A 20,135-nucleotide genomic window follows, 5' to 3' on the forward strand; every position below is an offset into this window, starting at 1 on the left:
GTATCTGTACTTATGGTGAAAAAGGCTACTATGCAAACATTAGCATGGAAGAACCAGAAGGCATTTTGCTCAATGGACTGAAATTCTGACATTCCTCCCACGTGTGCCACCACAAAGGGTGCAAAAAAAACGTGCCGCTTAGCTGAAAGGGGTCACACAAATAGATATTGTTGGCGCAAGTAAAAAAACACTCCCAGTTAGCAGATCAGCCTGATTGACAAATTGACACTGATTGTCCCTCTGTGAGAAAATCAAGAAGGTCAAATAAAAATGGACTATTGCGTCTTACAGTAGCGTGTGTGCGTGCAAGTGTGTGTGTGTGTGTGTGTGTGTGTGTGTGTGTGTGTGTGTGTGTGTGTGTGTGTGTGAGAGCCAGTGCCATTTTCAGTCCGAGCAGGCAGGAGTGACGTTTAGGTGCGCCTGCCCCTTTAAGAGCAGCGAGCGGAGGGCGCTCTCACTGCTGCTGCTGATGGCGGCGCTGCCAGCTGATTGGCTGTGGCCGTCGGGGGGCTGAGAGAGGAGCGAGAGGGATGCTGCTATGTAGCTCTCCATCACCCCCCCCCCTGCGCTTTCTCTCTCTCTCTCTCTCTCTCTCTCTCTCTCTCTCTCTCTCTCTCTCTCTCTCTCTCTCTCTCTCTGCGCCCCCCACCCCCTTGCTCACTCGCATCCCTCGGAATAATCCACATCTAGGGCAAGCTGGCTGAGAGGCGATCACAGCTCAGCTCCTCTCTGCAGGCTGGGAGACGAGGCGGCACTACAACCCTTTTCAACGCGGGAGGAGAACAAACTTGACATTTTTGAGCCGGGCGGAAGATAACGACAACTGAAGCGCAAAGATTTTCCATCGGAGGACACCATTTATTTATACATATTGTTTGTATATCTATATATATTTGTACACACGCTTATAGATATTTATATACATATATATACAGTCTATAGATACAATTATACTTGTACATATCTGTATTTGTGCTTGTCTGTTTATATTAATATTTTTATATGTATTTGTGTGTGTAAATATATATAATATATAAGCAAGACATATACATCCATATATATATATATCTATATCTATCTATATATATATATATATACATATATATATATATATATATATATATATATATATATATGAATTTCTATGTGCATCACTGTGAAGCAAGAGGATTCTCATCTCATCAGGGCTGGTCTCTGATTGTGTGATCATATATTTTGAATATTTGATCTTCTACGTCAAGAGGACAAAGACGACGTGCCCATTTTGTATTTTTGTTTTGCTGTTGCTGCATCCCGTCTCTCCCGCTCCATTTTTTTCCCTCCCAGAGACGAGTGAATCAGAGAGCAGGATTTGACACGAAAAAAAAGAGAAGAAAAAGGAAAGGGGGGGGGGGAGAAATCGGTCGAAATTCCTGTGATCGGCGTAGTTTCCGCCGGCACCCGCGCGCCGTTAGCACCGCCGCAGCGCGCCGTGCGACATCCGAGGAGGAGACCGAGAGTGCCACGCCGCCCCAGCCAGCATGCACAAACACCACCACTGCTGCAAGTGCCCAGAATGTTATGAGGTCACCCGCATGGCGGCCCTGCGCAGGATGGACGCCCCGTCGTACGGAGGAGACTGGCAGGCCGAGCCCTATGGATACCCGCCCGGGTACGGAGGGGGCCAAACCTTGCCTGCTCCGGCCTCAGGGGGAGGAGGGAACATGGGAGGAGGAGGAGGCGGAGGAGGGGGAACCTTAGGCAGAAGTAAGGGCAAGATGATGTCTGGCGGGGGTCCTGGAGGCCCCAATCCAAAGGGCCAATCCAAAGGCGGGCCCAAAGTGAACGGCAACAACTCAAGTGGACAAGGAGGATGGTGGCCTGAGTGCACCTGCACCAATCGGGAGTGGTATGACCAGGTAGGCCCTCTTCCTCACATGCGGGTACGGGGTGGGGGGTTGGGACTTGTGAGCTTCTCTTAGCGTTCCCTGTTGCTACACGGTGGCTGTGGTGCCTCAGCGGTGTGGGAAGGACAGAACAGGACTGATCCAGTTTGACTGCACACATGGAGATCATGCTTGTGCGTTTGGTGACGAATGCTTCCAAGATTTGGAACACGTCGCCCCGAAACAAGCCTGGCGCTTTGCCGACTCAGGAAGGAAAATTGGTGCATTTTCCCTGGTGTCTTATGGCAGCATCAAGCGAGTGACACGCACACTTCTCTGTTGACTTGTGTCTTCATGAGGCGATGGCGAGTTCTTATTGCGGGCCTCCATTTTATAGCATTCTGCCCCCCCAAAATCATCCTTGAAGTGTTAATTAAGCAAGGTGCATGCATGTGAGCTCGGGGGGGGGAGCGCTGCTTGTTGAGCAGGAGATTCAAGGAACGGCTCTTTGCCATGCATGAGTATGTGTCAATGTAGCGTCGGGCCGCCGCATCGCTCGCTTACGCCGCATTTTGAGCATGAAGGTGAGGAGGAGAGGAAGCGGGGAGGGGGGGCAAAATGGAGGTTTTGCAATGATGCCCCTGAGCTGAGCCGCAGCCTGACTGGAGATAAAGAAACACGTCGTTCTTTTTACTTTTATTTCCTACACCGGCCAGAACGTGATTATGTAAGCAAATACTGTCACTATTTCAGGTGCTTTTTCAACCCCCCCCAAACATTGGGATGTAAAACATATATGTAATACATGCAGGAATTAGCAGGAACGCTTGTGTGGTGAAGCCGGGATTGGGGTGAAAATGCAAAGAAACGTGAGAAATAAGCCAATAAAGGCAGGCGGTGTGGCAAGGGGGGAGTGGCGGTGGTGGTTCTAGGGAGGTGGGGGTGTTGGGTTACGTAAGAGGAGAGAGTCTGTGGAGAGCAAGCAAGAAGGCCTCTCTCTGATGGTGTGGACGAGCATCTGCCCCTCCGTCCCTTCAAACAAGCAGGATGAAGTGAAACCCCCCTCCCTTCCCTTCATGGCTGACCCACACCGGTAGAAACCAAACACGCCCAGGCACATCTCGCATGGCTTAGCTTTCATAACAACTCGTGTGGCGGAGGAGGCAATCACCTTGCAGTCATTCCCAATCTTTTTCTACTTCTTGTCGTGATGCCTTTCTTTGTTCTTCACGTGTGCACGGGTGCTGGCGCTGGTGTTTGGGTCGAGTGAAAGGAACTCTGGTGCGTTTGCTCCACTGGTACGGTTCATGTACTCAAGTGTGAGGAAATGACACACTTGGGGTGTCACTAGACACGAGATGATACACGAGATCGGGTCTATGAAAATGTGATGAGGTTTTAACACTTTTATGAAAAGTACAATAAAAATACATATCATCTAAAACAAATATATATATATATATATATGAGAATATATTGCAGTCTACTAATTTAATTTCTACTATGTTACACAAAGAGACTGAATGACTGGCGAAAGGGCTCACTCCGTTCATACTCCATGTTCTATGGAACAAACGCATCAAAGTGCTGAAACCAGTGAACCCTTTTCCTGCCTGTTTGGAGGCGAGAGAGGAGGAAAGCAGGCGTGCACGTGGCAATATATTATGGCTGGCAGAATGATCCAGCTCATAGTTTTATTATCGTCCTAGGCCTAGTGCCCACGGGACATTTTTTCCGGTTCACCCGCGTGCAAACACGAACGCTACACCGACCAAAGACACGGACGGTGTTAAAATGACAGCAAAAAAGCACGCAGAAATGAGGAATATGTAAGAGAAAATGTGTTGGAAGTGATCTCTCTCTGCTCTGCTTTCTTCTTCTGGGTGTGTGACAGTGGCGCTCTTTTAAAGTATATTTTAGAAGCTTTTTGTGAAATCCAAGCTGGTAAATATAGCAGAATATTCAAAATAATCTACATATTCAACAAAGCAGGCGCAATATTTGATTTAGGTCACGTAATATGTCACAAATAGGCATGGGCCGGTTCCGGCTTTCAAGATACACCACTGTATGAAAAAGTCACGGTTTTAAAACCACTAAAATTGTGCGTCATAACGTTTCTACGCTCTGAGAGAAAGTGGAGGTCCAGCGCCGCCACTATGTGGAAATACTTGATCACCTCCTGTGTTATTCCTCGCAGTCGGAACTGGGCTTCCATGTGTTGAAAGCGCAGGCGTGTTCTGTGTCGGCATACGTCGGGCATAGCTAGCACAGGCGTGAGCGTTGAGCGGCCGCGCTGGACATGTTCCTCACATGGAGGGTCACCAAATGTGGAGATGTGATTGTGAAGGAGACAGGAGTGGAGGATAAGTGCTATAAAGCGTTTATTCTCCACTCGACAACGAGCAACCACCATTTAACAACGTCTCAGTTGCTAACAACAATCACGTGACCCGCAAAGGCAAGTTTGTGGAAAAGTGCGACCTGCATTTAAAAAAATGGATTGATGTTGTGACCTTCCAGAGCCACTTGATTGCTTTTATTGTGCTGCAGGATTACACAGTAGGCCGCATTGGCAACTGCATTTGATTTATTTGGTCTTTATTTCGAAAGAATTCACTTATTTTGTGTTATTTATTTTCAATACATGTGTTCCACTTGGGCCGTCTTCTATTATATGGTTTCAAAATGGCTGTTTTGACATGAGTTTTCCCCGTTTTCACTAAAATAGCTGTAATTATAATATCGTGGAAGCGTCAAACCGTGGTATTTGTGCCCAAGGTTATCATGCCGTCAGAATGTCACACCGGCCCATGCCCAGTCAGGAAAGCTTCCCAATCAGCTTTTACGTTGTGTAAATGTTCTCCACCGCCCAGCCTTTGGTACCAGTGTGATTGCAAACTCTTACAGGGATTCTCTTTAAAACAACACATTTTTGAATGTAGGTCTCAGCAAATTAAAGACCTCTTCAGTCAGAAATCTCCCCCCCTTCCCCTCATCCTCCACCCTGCGGCCACCAATCTGTCTTTCTCCAGCTCTGTTGCTATGATTGTCTTTAAACTTTCATTGACTTTTGCTTTATTTATAACTGGGGCTGTACAGCGAGCGAGCGTGCCGTGGGTTTTGGCTTAGTGGATTATTTTGAGTCTTTGTCTTTATTTCTATTAAGAAAGTCCCCCATCAGTCAGCCTTCCAGGACATCCCGTGAAGAAAAGACAAAATACAGTCATCCCTCGTTTATCGAGGTCAATTGGTTGCAGACCTGACCACGATGAGTGAATTTGCATGAAGTAGGATTCAATATTAATGAATGGAATATTGTTGTAGATAGAGCTTCTAAATACGCCTTTTAACATGATTAGAGCCACGTAGACATGGAATAGCACCCCTATGGTCACCTTTACACCTGTACTACCATTATACTGCCATTTTTTTCTCTCACTTACAGTTAGTCCAGAACCCTGCAGCACATATTATTGTTTGTTTTTACGGCTTTGAACTGGCTGGCCTCACAGTACATCTCGGACCTCATCCAAATCTACACTCCAGTGCACACATTGAGGTCCGAAGGCCAGCTCCAACTGGTGGTGCCTGAGACCAGACTTAAGACCAGGGGAGACCGGGCCTTTTCCGTAGTCGGCCCAAAGCTGTGGAACGCTCTCCCCCCTCATGTAAAAACGGCCCCCACAATTGAAAGCTTTAAGTCTCGTCTTAAAACCCACTTTTATTCTTTGGCTTTTAACTGAGTCGTGAGTTGTGTGGTCCTCTGTGTCTTTGATTCTTTTTTAAGTTTTAATGGTTTTATTTATTCTAGTTTTTAAATTGAATTTACCGTGAAGCACCGTGTATTAAACGCACTTTTTTTCCACTGGTAAGAAGCAAAAAATCGGGGTGCGGTGTATACACGATGACAGGTCTGTGACCAGACACAGAAATTGACTAGAAGCCCATTTTAGAATAGCTGTCTGTAGGTCAGACAGTTGCTTTGACTTTAGCGCCCTCTGCTGTACAGTAGTTGAAAATGCTTGTGTATGCAATTTCTTTCTAACTTATCTGACTGCTGTGTGTCTGTATTTTCACACAGTGAAACGATCTCTATATACACTGAAGCTAACCTAAGCTTCCAATGTCCAATACAATACAACGTTGGAGTTTATTCAAATTTCACACTGAAGCAATGCTGTGTTATGTACAGTACATGGATAACTGATCCGCATGCGCATGCGCAGAACGCCGCTCTATCACCGCTCGTGTCACCGCTCGCGTCACCGCTAAACCAACATTTGCTACCGTTAAATCAAAGCTAAAGCAACGCCGGCTTCAGCGGTGCACCACTAGGACAACGCCCGTGTTTTCTATTTTTTTTTCCCATTTTGTGACGAGCGTTGTCGAAATTCGGCCCCCTCTTCCTACCGTTCAAGGGACGCTACAGCAAAGTTGGGACGGTGTCACCGGGCCTGTACCCTCTCAAAATGCCACGACGATCTTTCACCGCAGCGTTCAAACTCTCCGTCTGCTGGTATGCAGAAGAGTTTGGGAACCGCGCAGCAGGACGGCAGCACGGCGTTGGAGAGCGGACATCATCGGCAAGTGTTCTTACATGAATTCCATTGCAGATGAATTGATGGACGGCAGATTTCTCCTTTCTTCTTCTTTTTGAAATTGCCTTTATGCATGTTGATTTGAGATGAAAGAGTTGGCAAGCATTTATGAACTAAACATTTTTTCCCCCCCTCCGTGAGCCTGAAAATGGGGGTGCGGTTAATACACGGGTGCGGTTTATTTACGGTACTTATTTACTTGTTACCTACTTCTTGGATTTATTTGCTTTTATTGTTTTTACTTCTTGTTTTAGATATGTTGCTGTTGTACGTTTCTTTGTTTTTATTTGATCTTTTAGTTTTTACTGTAGTAGTTTTTACTTTTACTTATTATTTATGGTTTTGCTAGTCTGTGCAGCACTTTGGAAACAGGGTTTATAAAACGTGCCCTATAAATAAAGTGGGTTGGATTGGATTTTAGGTACAAATATGATCATTGGTGTCTCATCAATGTGTTTTTTTTGGCAGTGCAATTTTTGGCTTTCCCAAGATCGCATTCCCATCCATCCATCTTCTATGCCGCTTATCCTCACTAGGGTCGCGGGGTATGCTGGAGCCTATCCCAGCTGACTTTGTACGAGAGGCGGGGTACACCCTGGACCGGTCGTCAGCCAACGGCAGGGCACATATAGCAACATGCTAACCACTAGGCCACTGTGCGTTCCCCAAATCACCACATCGTTTTTGTTGGTGGAGAACGTAGTTGTGGTGACCATGAAGGAGTGTGATGTCAGCATACATGGAGGATGTACGAAACATCTGAATGTGCGAATGTCTGCAATTGTTATGTATGAAAAAAATGGACATTTTGCCCAAAGCTGACACCAGCAAAATGTACGAAAGACACACGTTGGCCATGAAACAGCCATCCATCCATCCATCCATCCATCCATCCATCCATCCATCCATCCATCCATCCATCCATCCATCCATCCATCCATCCATCCATCCATCCATCCATCCATCTTCTATGCTGCTTATCCTCACTAGGGTTGCGGGGGCATGCTGGAGCCCATCCCAGCTGCCAAACAGCCGTTATTTATGAATGAATACATTTTTGAAAAACCACAATAGAGTGTTGGAACCGCCACGTAGCGAGGGACAACTGTACAATTCTTCGTTTCTGGAAAGCAGCACAAAGCAATGAGGGGTCTGTCCCAGCCTCCAAGAAAGTGGGATTTCAGTGTGCTACAGCTTGGCTTAATAGTGCTGTTGATTCGTGCAAGAATGAGTTTCTATATGTACTCTACATACGCTTGCCAGGAAACAAAACATGCCAGACAATCGTCATCTCAATTCCAAGCAAGAAAATGGTGATTCGCACAAATTGCCAGAATGGTGCAGCCGTATTTGTAACCATCATTGATGCTCGTTCTCCTCCAAAGTCCTTGTTTTGTTGCTGCTGTAGATTTATTACAGGTCCGTAGATGCATGCTCTGTTTTATATTCATTCACAGACACAGTAGGCATTCCATGTTGAACACTCCCATAGGTGATTACCACTTGAAAGCCTCCAGGCCTTGATCAGAAATGTTTGCGTGTGTGTGTGTGTGTGTGTGTGTGTGTGTGTGTGTGTGTGTGTGTGTGTGTGTGTCTTCCACAGTCACATTGAGTTATCGATGTCACTGGCGCGTACATCCGTCTGATGAGCTTTTGTCCGCACCGATGCGATTTGCCCTTCCTTATACCAGCATCCGGGAGTATTATTAATGGACATGATCTTCATGTGCTAAATGTCCTCATCTCCTTCTGCCATCTTCAAAACGTCACTTTGAAACTGCAGCATATTGCCACCAAATCAAGAGGGGGCTTCTCATGTGAGGATCCCTCACACAATTCATCAACTTTGCTTAAATATGCTGCATATTGTTTGTAATTATGTTCTACGTTGTTCTACTTTTGAACGCGAATGGGAAAAATGACATTTCTAGTTGATGGCGCCAACAATGACGAGCGAGATGTCGCTGTTCAGCCTCATTTCCGCAAGTTACGTCATCAGGGTGACACCTCTCAGCTGAAGCAGAGTGAGCAAACGCTTCTCAAGGTAGATGGTCGATTTGGTTCAGTATATTTTATCCAAACAGTGGTCATTCCAAAATGTTGTGTTGCTGCTGGATGTTTAGTTTCTTTTCCAAAAGAGGAAGCTTTAAGACAACAATGGACGAAGCAAGTGCAGAGAACGACAGACAGATGGACGCTCACCTGAGGTTCTGTTCTTTGCAGTGATCATTTCACTGATGACTGCTATGAAGGAACACCTTTACAAGAAGCATTTGGCTTGAAAGTATGCTGTAAATATTATTATATATATTATATGATATATTATATATATATTATTATATATTATAAATATTTTGAAAAGGATGCTATTACGCTGGTACACAGGAAAAAAAAGACAAGACGTCAAAGTTGCCAAAGAACAGAGTAAGTCATGTCTTGTTTATATAATGTTTTTTAAACACTATTCCATGATAGCGACAAGGCTGTAGAACATTATACATGTTATATACTGGAAACATCTTTTCACAGCAATATGCATGTTTACTGTGGGGGGTAGGGGGCGGGGACGGAGACCGTTGCAATTGCGATTGCGACAGTGACAAAATATAACTCAGGCTATCAAGGCCCCTTTACAATCATTGAGAAGCCGATTTAATACAATAATTGAAGGATAAGCAACTCCAGAGTCATTTACACTTCACATCAAGTTCTCTATTTCATCTCCAAATGTTTCTCCCTTCTTTTCTTCTTAAAAACTATTGACACATTGCTCAAGTCCTGGCTATAATCACTGTAAACATCCTCCGTCTCGTACACCGCCATGCTTGTTTACCTGAGTGATAAGTACTTCGATCGTGTCACTTCCAGAAATGAGACTGAACAGCGAGAGCTAGCTCGTTCGTGCCATGAGCTATAAATGTTATTTTTGCGAGTTCACCCCTCGCTTTCAAAAATAGAATAATGTAGAACATAATTACAAACAATATTTAAGCAAAGTTGATGAATCATGTCAGGGACCCTTTAAGTACTGTACATATGCTCCACTTTTATTGTGTTCTATTATGTGGTTTAAAAGCGGCTTTTTTGACCTGACTTTTTTTGTCTTTTCAATGAAGATATTTCAAAATAACACATTTTAGAGTTGTATTTATAATACCGTCAAAGGTTATCGTACCGTCACAACCTCATGCTAGTCAATAGCTACTAAGAAGTATACAACAGCAACACGTCAGTAGATTGCATGTAAAACATGTCAACCAACGTCGTTAGTAATACTTTATTTAGGAAAGAAGACTGGGATGTCCATATACAACAATTTCGACACATAATCCAGCATTTAAAAATAGCATAGCATAGCATAAATATTGTATAGTGTGAGCAATCTACCACAATGGCGATTTTTTTTCTATGCCACACATTAGAAACACGCTAAAACACGACCCACAACACCCAAGCGCTGTAGAAAGTCATACTACCCTTTACACTGACGGCTTCACAGCAAGAAGCATGTGGCTTCAACTTCTTCTACACTAAAAGTCAGAGGCGGGACAGGGGGAACAGTGGAATTTCGGGACAGAAGACTCACTTGCCCCGCCCCTTTTGTCCTGGAAGCAGTTGTTGTTGGTGGTCGTGTCAGTGTGCACACGGTATCCCACTTCACCAGAGACATTTCAACTACCCTTCCATCTATCTTCCATACCGTTTGTCCTCACTCGGGTCGTGGGTGTACTGGAGCCTATCCCAGCTTTTTTTGGGCGAGAGGAGTGGTACACCAATGGCGGACTACCCTTGTTGGCACAAAAATACACAACCATCATGTTAGGTGTTTTGTCCATCCATCCATCTTCTACCGCTTATCCAAGGTGGTCTCTCCAACATGTCCTGGGTCTTCCCCAGGGAGGTGTCCAGGAGGCTCATTTCGGCCTCTTTACCCACCGTCTTCTCCTTTCGGTCACTGCCCAAAGCTCATGACCATAGGTGAGGGTAGCAACAAAGATCCACTGCTAAATTGAGAGCTTTGCCTTTCGGCTCAGCTTCCTCTTCACCACAACGGACCCATGCAGAGTCTGCATGACTGCAGAGGCCGCACCAATCCACCTGTCCATCACTCGTGAACAAGACCCCGAGATACTTAAACTCCTCCACTTGGGCAGGATCTCATCTCTGACCCAGAGATGGCACTCCACCCTTTTTCGGGGGTCTTGGAGTTGCTGATTCTCCGCTTCACACTTGGCTGCAAACCGATTCAGTGAACTTAAGGAGTCAAAACGTACCACTTCCACACTGGATGGGAGAACTTTTTTTCACTCTATCATGTGGGCTTCATGCAGTGTTAAGGTAATGTCATGTAAGCTAAAGTCTCCAAGTTTTGTGCCATTACTGCCACCTAGTGACCACAATACTACACATCACTTGTATTTGGATGTTCTGACTGACAGATAATAGACGGCAGTCTACCACCAAACAGCCATCACTTATTCATTCATTCATTCCTTTCTGAAAGGGCCGACTGCATTCGTCTCTTTGCTCTTTTTATTCTCCATTTCACGTTTGTTTGCATACAGCGTGTCCTTCATTGGGTGCCTTTGGCTCACGTACGTCCACACAACACCCCCACCCACGGACGCCCGTCAGAGACCTTTAGCTCCAAATCAAAGAGAATTTGGGGTCCAAGAGAAGCGGGTGAATGCGCTGTCAAACAACAGAGATTCATATTTCTGCACACTTTGGCAAAGGTTTGCTTTTTGTGCGCTGTTGGGACGGGTGCTGGTTGCCAGCGAGATGCGTGGCAGGGGAGGCCGCGTGCACCCTCCACACGGAGGTGTGTTTCAGGATTGAGGGGAGCGCGTGAGTGTTTAGTTTGCTGATTACGACAGCTTTGTCTCTTCAGACGAGCGTGTTACAGGTGCTCCCGTCCCTCCGTCCCCGCCCGTGTGATCCATATGGTCGTTGTCAGAAGCCCTGCCAGAGCTCAGCCTCCTATCGGCTCCCCCTGGTCCCCTCCCTGCCAGAAGGGAGGAGGGCACTGCTGTTTGTTTGCTTGCCTGCTATGTTTTATTTTTTTTTGCTGATCACAGTAGCGACTGGCCTAGAAAAGTGACAGCGCCGAGGACCCCTGAATCAGCGATGCAGGCGCCACATTCTGAGAGAAATACGAGCGATGCACGAGGGACTTTGGTGCAATTGTGGGGCATGGTTAAGTAATCGTACCCCTGTGGCTGTTAATTAAAATCATCTCATGGCGTGGTCTACTGGGCAGTAGATGCAGATGGAAGTCTGTTGTTGGAAAGTGTGGTAGCATCCCCCACATGTTGCCATGGACTGCGTGCCTTTTCACAATCGATATCACTGGAGAGCTCCTGAAGCTTTCTGACTCCTCTTCATTTCTGTGTGGGGGTGTGTGGGTGCTTTCAGCGGTGCTTGTGCTTTTATTGCTTTTATTCAGCCATTTTATTCGCCCGTAAAAAACAAAAACACAAACCACAATAGAACATGAAAGATCAAAGAGAAAAGAAGCCATGTTACTGATCAGTCTTCCGAACCGCTTCCCTTTTCAATACAAAAAAAAGATCATCCATCCATCTTCTATGCCGCTTCTCCACATTAGGGTCGCGGGGGCATGCTGGAGCCTATCCCAGCTGACTTCGGGCAACAGGCGGGGTACACCCTGGACTGGTGGCCAGCCAATGGCAGGGCACATATAGACAAACAAGCATTCACACTCACATTCATACCTATGGACAATTTAGAGTCGCCAATTAACCTCACCTGCATGTTTTTGGAATGTGGGAAACCGGAGTACCCGGACAAAACCCACGCGCACACGGGGAGAACATGCAAACTCCGCACAGAAATGCCCAGGGGAGAATCCAACCCAGGTCTTCCCGATCTCCAAGCTGTTACTGTGTTGGCCAACATGCTAACCACTAGACCACCGTGCGGCCAAAAAAGATCATTTCCAGTTGAAATTTCCCTAATTAACAATTTTTCGGGATGCCCGATATTGGCTCAAAAATCCGATATTGTCCAACTCTCAATTTCCGATACCGATATGTGCAACATGACATATCTCCTGTTGGGGAGTGAACAAATATGTTGTGAAGCCAGCGGATGCAGCATCAGCATCAGCAATTAGCTTCTCCACGTGGCTGTAAACAACATTGTACAACTCTAAGCAAACATCTGAGAAATCCTTGCGATCAGGCGTGGCAAGGCGTGGCTCCAGGAACTCCACAAGTTCGGTGAATCCGACAAGTTTGGTGAATCTGGCGTCTTGCGCGATAGAAAAGGGACGGTTATCCAGTGCGATACAGTCCATGATTCCCCGATTGATGGCTTTCGCCTTGGGAATTGGAAGTATTGACGGAAGAAGTCTTGGTTCCACGTCTCATAACCAACGCTTTGCAGGCAAATCGCAACTTTAATATCCGAAGGAGACGCAACAGACATAACTGTAGTCAGGAGCGAGCTAGCTTGTTACTAGCCACCCACGGTTGTTTACAGCATGCTTCAGACGTGGTTTGATGAGGTAACAATTTGCTCGCGGGAAAATACGGGAGCCCATAGGCATACATACAGGTACAGCATTTTTCAAAATCGATGTAGGGAAAAAACCCGATAGCGATATTGACCGGTATTACATTTTTATGCCAATATAATATGGATGGGCCGATATTATTGGATATCTCTACAGTTTTTGCTTTGAAACGTTTATTTTCAGACAAGCACGGTTCCATTCATTTAGCACCGGATGCTAACATGCTAGCATTAAAGCAAAAGTTCACTTTTTTTGGAATGTGGCCCATCATCCACAGTCCTTATGCGAGACATGAAAACACGTCTGTCTCTCTTTTCTGTGCCTTCTAAAAACAGTAAAATCAGCTAAAATGAGGCGTAAATGGGATTCACCTATTCCGCCTATAAAGCCCTCTAAGAAAAGCTCCAACAAGGTTTTATGGTTTTCTATCCATCATGTGAGCACGTAGCTGGTGTGGTTTGTGGTGAGGTGTCACTACGCCAGTAACGTAGTTCTTGGGCGCAACAACGTTAATAACAATAATAATAACAATGTCAGACAGCAACAGTTGCTTTCAACACAACAAGAGTGTGCATGTATTAACACAGGATTTGGCGCAGCATTGCGGAATATCCTGAAACACAGGCGCCGTCCGCCACTGTTGACCTCGTCGCCATCATTCCGTGTCTGTGTCGTTATACAGAACGGTGGCACAGGAGGGGGCAGTAGTTTATATGGCTTGTACCAACATGCTGATTTCACTCAGGAATTCAGAAAAAAATACGGAAATGGTATCGCAGGAAAAGGTAATACCTGCATTTGCAGTTTGGTAGCGATGAAACAAACGAAACATTTGCGTCCTTCCTATAGAAGTTGCACCTACAGCTCATGTCGACATTGTGACATGTCACAACAAGAACAGTACATTTCTCATATGGGTGAAGTTCTGGCACGTTACAGCACTTCAGCGTTTGCTTCAGCGTCTATGAAAACATACACGGAAAGCCGAATCTATTTTTAATGCTGTCACGTGCACCTGTGCCATTTCTGCTGTCACATGCAGAAATCTCTCCAGCCTCCCCACCACCTCCGTGCTTTCATTTCCATCACGGTTGTTCCAGCAATCTTTGTTCATTCATAATGCATGACGCACTGAGAAATTACGGAACATGTGGAAAAATCCTGCAGGGATTTTCATTTAATGCACTGCCCCACAACAAAACTAATGGAGGATTTTTTTGTGTGAATGATAGGGGTGTGACGGTGTTCAGAATCAGATTTTTTCGGCATGGAACATTTGCTCGGGTACAGAGGCGTACCAAGTTCCCAGACGGTACATGCTAGCAGTTTACAGTATTTCTTTCATTTGAAGAAATCATTAAAGCTTGCCTGCACCAAATCTAAGCAGCTTTATGTTTTGCATTTTTGCACTGGTTCTCAAAATGGGTGCACTCGTAGGCACTCCTGGTGGTGCTTGAGATTTTAAAATATACAATATATACAGTACATACTGTACAGTGGGGACCTCGGTTAGCGTCCGCTACGGTTAGCGTGTTTTTTGATGAACGTCAAAAATCTACGCCACAAATTTGCCTCTGTTTGCGTGCATTCTCTGGTTAGCGTACAATATGGCGCACAGCTCGTCGTGCTGTTGATACACTACGTGAGTCCAACTGTGTTCTTAACTCATTCAATCCCAGCCATTTTTCACAAGAGCAGCGTTTGGACCGACCTTGCAAGGCACACAGAACCACCACCACCTTCCTGTTTTCACTCACGTCCACAAGCAGGTCTTCAATGAAGGTAAAAGTAAGCTTAAATGTTCGATGATCATTTACGTGCATTTCACATTGTTTTATGCATGTAAAACTAGAAAACGTGTTTTGTGTGACCATTTTTGGCTTTCTGGGGCAGACGAACTGGATTTACATAATTTCTTGAATCAGTTAGCATCGATTTCGGTTTAGAGTCTGACCTTCTGGAGCCGATTAACGACGCTAACCAAGGTTCCGCTGCTGATGTTGTAAGCTTACCCGCTTACAAAGATGAGCAGAGTGCAGATGTTTTTAGTGGGTTTGTTGTCACTTAGTATAAAAGAATGTAAAAAAAACAATGTTCAGTTAAGTTCATAAATTCATTTAAGAGCCATTAAAGGAAAAGTGCACGAAAATCCTTATGTGAGACATGAACACGCATCTGTCTCTTTTCTCTGCATTCCAAATATATAAAAACAGCAAAAAAGACGCAGGTAATTAATGCATGTGATGGGATTCTGCCACCTGTTCCGCCTTTAAACCCTCTAAAAAAAAGCTCCAACAAGGTGTAGTGGTTTTCTATCCGTGCTGTGAGCGTGTAGTATCAGCTACATTCATCATAACATGGAATACATGTAGCATTTTGGGAACTTCCTTCCTGGGTGCATTGATGTCACATAGCAACATAGAAAGGAACGCTACACTTAGACCTGTCACGATAACAAATTTTGGTGGTCAATAATTGTGCTCCAAATGATCGTCGATAATCGATATTATCAACATTTTTTTTAGACCATTTGTCATAAATTATATGGCATAAAATGTACGCCATCTATCCGTATATATTGAATGGAGGCGTTTCTTTTGCAATGTAGCGAGCAACACTGTCTGTGAGCGGGCACCATTTTGCGCTATTTTTTTAATATTTACATTTCAGGACGTGTTGGCTGTTGGGACGAAGGCTCTGCTGCACCTCCAGCGGTAGTTTTATTTCCCTGTTGGGAAAACCGAAAAGGATGGTTGTGTTTCAGTTGTGCATTCAAGTTGGTTGTGTTCTCCTTCTTCTTCTTCCTCGTCACTGCTTTCGAACAAATGCGACAAATAGGTTTGTCGGTGTTCATGCGCTCACCTTGTTCATTCTGTTTAAAACCGAAATATTCCCACACTGGGGCTGTTGCATTTGCCTTAGAAACCATCGCTTCCGTGCCTTCATTCATGTTAGCGTACATTTTCTCACGAGGCTAATTTGCTGCTAGCTTGCTGCTGGCACTCTGTACTCTGCACTCTGTAGCCCCGCCTCCAGTGGCGGCAGCTCCAATATGTAGCGTCACCTTTGGCTAGTGGCCTGAGGCATTGTGAGCGAGTGTGGTGAATCTATTTGCTAGCCGGCTAGTAGCTAGTTGGTGTGGTGTGGCGAGGTGTCACTACACCGTTAACGTAGTTCTCGGGTGTAACAATTAGCATTAATTATAGCTCTCTCTCTCACACAATTTATTTAATGTTTGCACTTTATTCATTTACAAGGAATTTTATGTGTATTTTTATTTCCAAATGTTGCGAACGAGACCACTATGGAAAGTCATAAGTCTGATATTGATGCTACCGTGTTTTTTTGTCAAGCAAAAATGCTTGTCTGTAGTTAGGATGGACGAAATTCCACACCTGAAAACATTTTGAGAACCGCTGCCTTTCTGTACCAAAAATGAATCGAACCCTGACCTTAAAAGGGATTGTGTGTCAGCGTTCCGCTGGTCATAAATGCTGTAAAAACAGTCCTGGCGTTGGATGACATCCTTTTACTACACTCCTATTTGAGTGGGACGGCTTGGGAATGCATAGATAAACCATGTTTGCCATTTTCCTTCTGCATTTTTCATGTCTCACTGCGAGTGTACAGTTCATGACACACATTCCAACATGCATCTTTCATCTACTCCCAATCATATACGTACATACATACATGTACATACATGCATGGACATACGTACATACATACATACATACATACATACATACATACATACATACATACATACATACGTACATACATGTACATACATACATGTACTTACATACATGTACATATGTACATACATGTACGTACATACATACATACATACATGTACATACATACATACATACATGTACATACATGCATATGTACATACATGTACATACATGCATGTACTTACATACGTACATGTACATATGTACATACATGTACATATGTACATACATACATGTACATACATACATGTATGTACATACATACATGCATGGACATACGTACATACGTACATACATATACATACGTACATACATGCATACATACATACATTCATATACATACATACATGTACATACGTGCATCCATACATACATGTACATACATGCATGTACATACGTGCATACATACATACATACATACATGTACATACATACGTACTGTACATACATATATGTACATACATACATGTACATACGTACATACATACATACATGTACATACATGCATGGACGTATGTACATACATACATACATACATGTACATATGTACATGTACATACGTGCATACATACATACATACATACATACATGTACATACATACGTACTGTACATACATATATGTACATACATACATGTACATACGTACATACATACATACATGTACATACATGCATGGACATATGTACATACATACATATATACATGTACATATGTACATGTACATACGTACATACATACATGTACTTACATACATGTACATACATACATACGTTCATACATACATGTACATACACACATACATGTACATACGTACATACGTACATACATACATACATGTACATACATGTACATACATACGTACATATACATACATACGTGTACATACGTACATCCATACATACATGTACATACATACATGCACATATGTACATACATGTACATACATACATACATGTACATACATGTATATACGTACATACATACATACATATATACATATACATACATACATGTACATACATACATACATATATACATGTACATACTGTACATACATTCATACATACATACATACATGTACATACATACATACATACATACATATATACATGTACATACATACATACATACATACATACATATATACATGTACATACTGTACATACATTCATACATACATACATACATGTACATACATACATACATACATACATATATACATGTACATACTGTACATACATTCATACATACATACATACATGTACATACATACATACATACATACATACATATATACATGTACATACATACATACATACATACATACATACATACATGTACATACATACATACATACATACATACATATATACATGTACATACATACATACATTCATACATACATACATACATGTACATACATACATACATACATACATACATATATACATGTACATACATACATACATACATACATGTACATACATACATGGTAGCCAGCATCATTTGGGCAAATGTTTCTTTGTTGGTCCTTCATCTTGAGAGAAGGTGTGTGTGTGTGTGTGTGTGTGTGTGTGTGTGTGTGTGTGTGTGTGTGTGTGGAGGACATTTGGCATAGCTGCTTTGAGTGCCATCTCTGTCTAATGCATTATCCAAGCAGCCCTTCAGCCATTTGGTCTGGATTCTCATTTGTGTGTGTGTGTTTGTGTGTTTGTGTGTTTCAGTGTTCTTCATTTCTGTCATCTTCCTCCTGTCTCCCTCTGCCCTTTCTCCTCCTCCTCCTCCTCCATTTTTTGATGCACAGTCTCACAGAGAGGAAGCAGCAGACACACTGTGTCTGTATGATTGGGACACTTTATGATGTATATCTACCCAGAGATTATATATCTACCCAGAGATGATATATATCCATACATAGATTATATATCTACCCAGAGATGATATATATCCATACATAGATTATATATCTACCCAGAGATGATATATATCCATACATAGATTATATATCTACCCAGAGATTATATATATCCATACATAGATTATATATCTACCCAGAGATGATATATATCCATACATAGATTATATATCTACCCATAGATTATATATCTACCCAGAGATGATATATATCCATACATAGATTATATATCTACCCAGAGATGATATATATCCATACATAGATTATATATATCTACCCAGAGATTATATATATCCATACATAGATTATATATATCTACCCAGAGATGATATATATCCATACATAGATTATATATCTACCCAGAGATTATATATATCCATACATAGATTATATATCTACCCAGAGATGATATATATCCATACATAGATTATATATATCTACCCAGAGATTATATATATCCATACATAGATTATATATATCTACCCAGAGATTATATATATCCATACATAGATTATATATATCTACCCAGAGATTATATATATCCATACATAGATTATATATATCTACCCAGAGATTATATATCTACCCATAGATTATATATCTACCCAGAGATGATATATATCCATACATAGATTATATATCTACCCAGAGATTATATATATCCATACATAGATTATATATATCTACCCAGAGATTATATATATCCATACATAGATTATATATATCTACCCAGAGATGATATATATCCATACATAGATTATATATCTACCCAGAGATTATATATCTACCCATAGATTATATATCTACCCAGAGATGATATATATCCATACATAGATTATATATCTACCCAGAGATTATATATATCCATACATAGATTATATATATCTACCCAGAGATTATATATATCCATACATAGATTATATATATCTACCCAGAGATGATATATATCCATACATAGATTATATATATCTACCCAGAGATTATATATCTACCCATAGATTATATATCTACCCAGAGATTATATATATGGTGTGTGAGCTCCAAACCTGAAGTCTGTCATCTCCCTCACCTGTTTGCTGCTCGTTTGCATCAGCCTGCGGGTGTTTGGACCACTTTGAGTCGCCTGTGAAAGGACCAGCCTGACATTTTGCAGAGAACGCTCACTAATTGGCTTCTTAAGACTGAGATGAGAAGCTGGATACCCCTCCCATGATCGCAAGATTGCTGGCTTGGCTTTGCGGGGGGGTAAAAAGAAAAGAAGATAAGAAAGCTAATTTCCATCACGGAATTGCTCAGTCATCTGTTGGAAGTGTGGAGGAATGCACCAAAAGGCAGAGCGTTCTGCGAGTGCCAACCAGTCAGCGTCCATTGGGGTCGTGGTGATGCAAGATGCCGGGGCGGGGGGGATGCGAGGAGACGAGCGGGATGGGAAGGAAATGAAAGCTTTGATGAAATGAACGTGTGTTAGCCTCAGT

The 20,135-nt window shown here is 43.0% G+C and overlaps 1 protein-coding gene across 23 annotated transcripts in view; it reads left to right on the forward strand.

The window, feature by feature from the left end:
* The window catches only part of dlg3 (discs, large homolog 3 (Drosophila)), a 137,142-nt gene that overhangs the window by 34,757 nt on the left and 82,250 nt on the right, over positions 1 to 20,135 (forward strand). For 9 of the 23 annotated variants that reach the window (XM_054791970.1, XM_054791976.1, XM_054791981.1 and 6 more), the window contains exon 1: positions 686 to 1,898. The exons of the other annotated variants lie outside the window; for them this stretch is intronic. In XM_054791970.1, coding sequence (XP_054647945.1) covers positions 1,521 to 1,898 — 378 coding nt within the window. In that variant the 5' untranslated portion in view covers positions 686 to 1,520. Of the gene's footprint in view, positions 1 to 685; positions 1,899 to 20,135 lie in introns of those variants that run through there. 23 annotated transcript variants of the gene reach the window in all.

The sequence above is a fragment of the Dunckerocampus dactyliophorus genome, chromosome 11, assembly GCF_027744805.1.
Source record: "Dunckerocampus dactyliophorus isolate RoL2022-P2 chromosome 11, RoL_Ddac_1.1, whole genome shotgun sequence".
In the NCBI taxonomy this organism is placed as follows: domain Eukaryota; kingdom Metazoa; phylum Chordata; class Actinopteri; order Syngnathiformes; family Syngnathidae; genus Dunckerocampus; species Dunckerocampus dactyliophorus.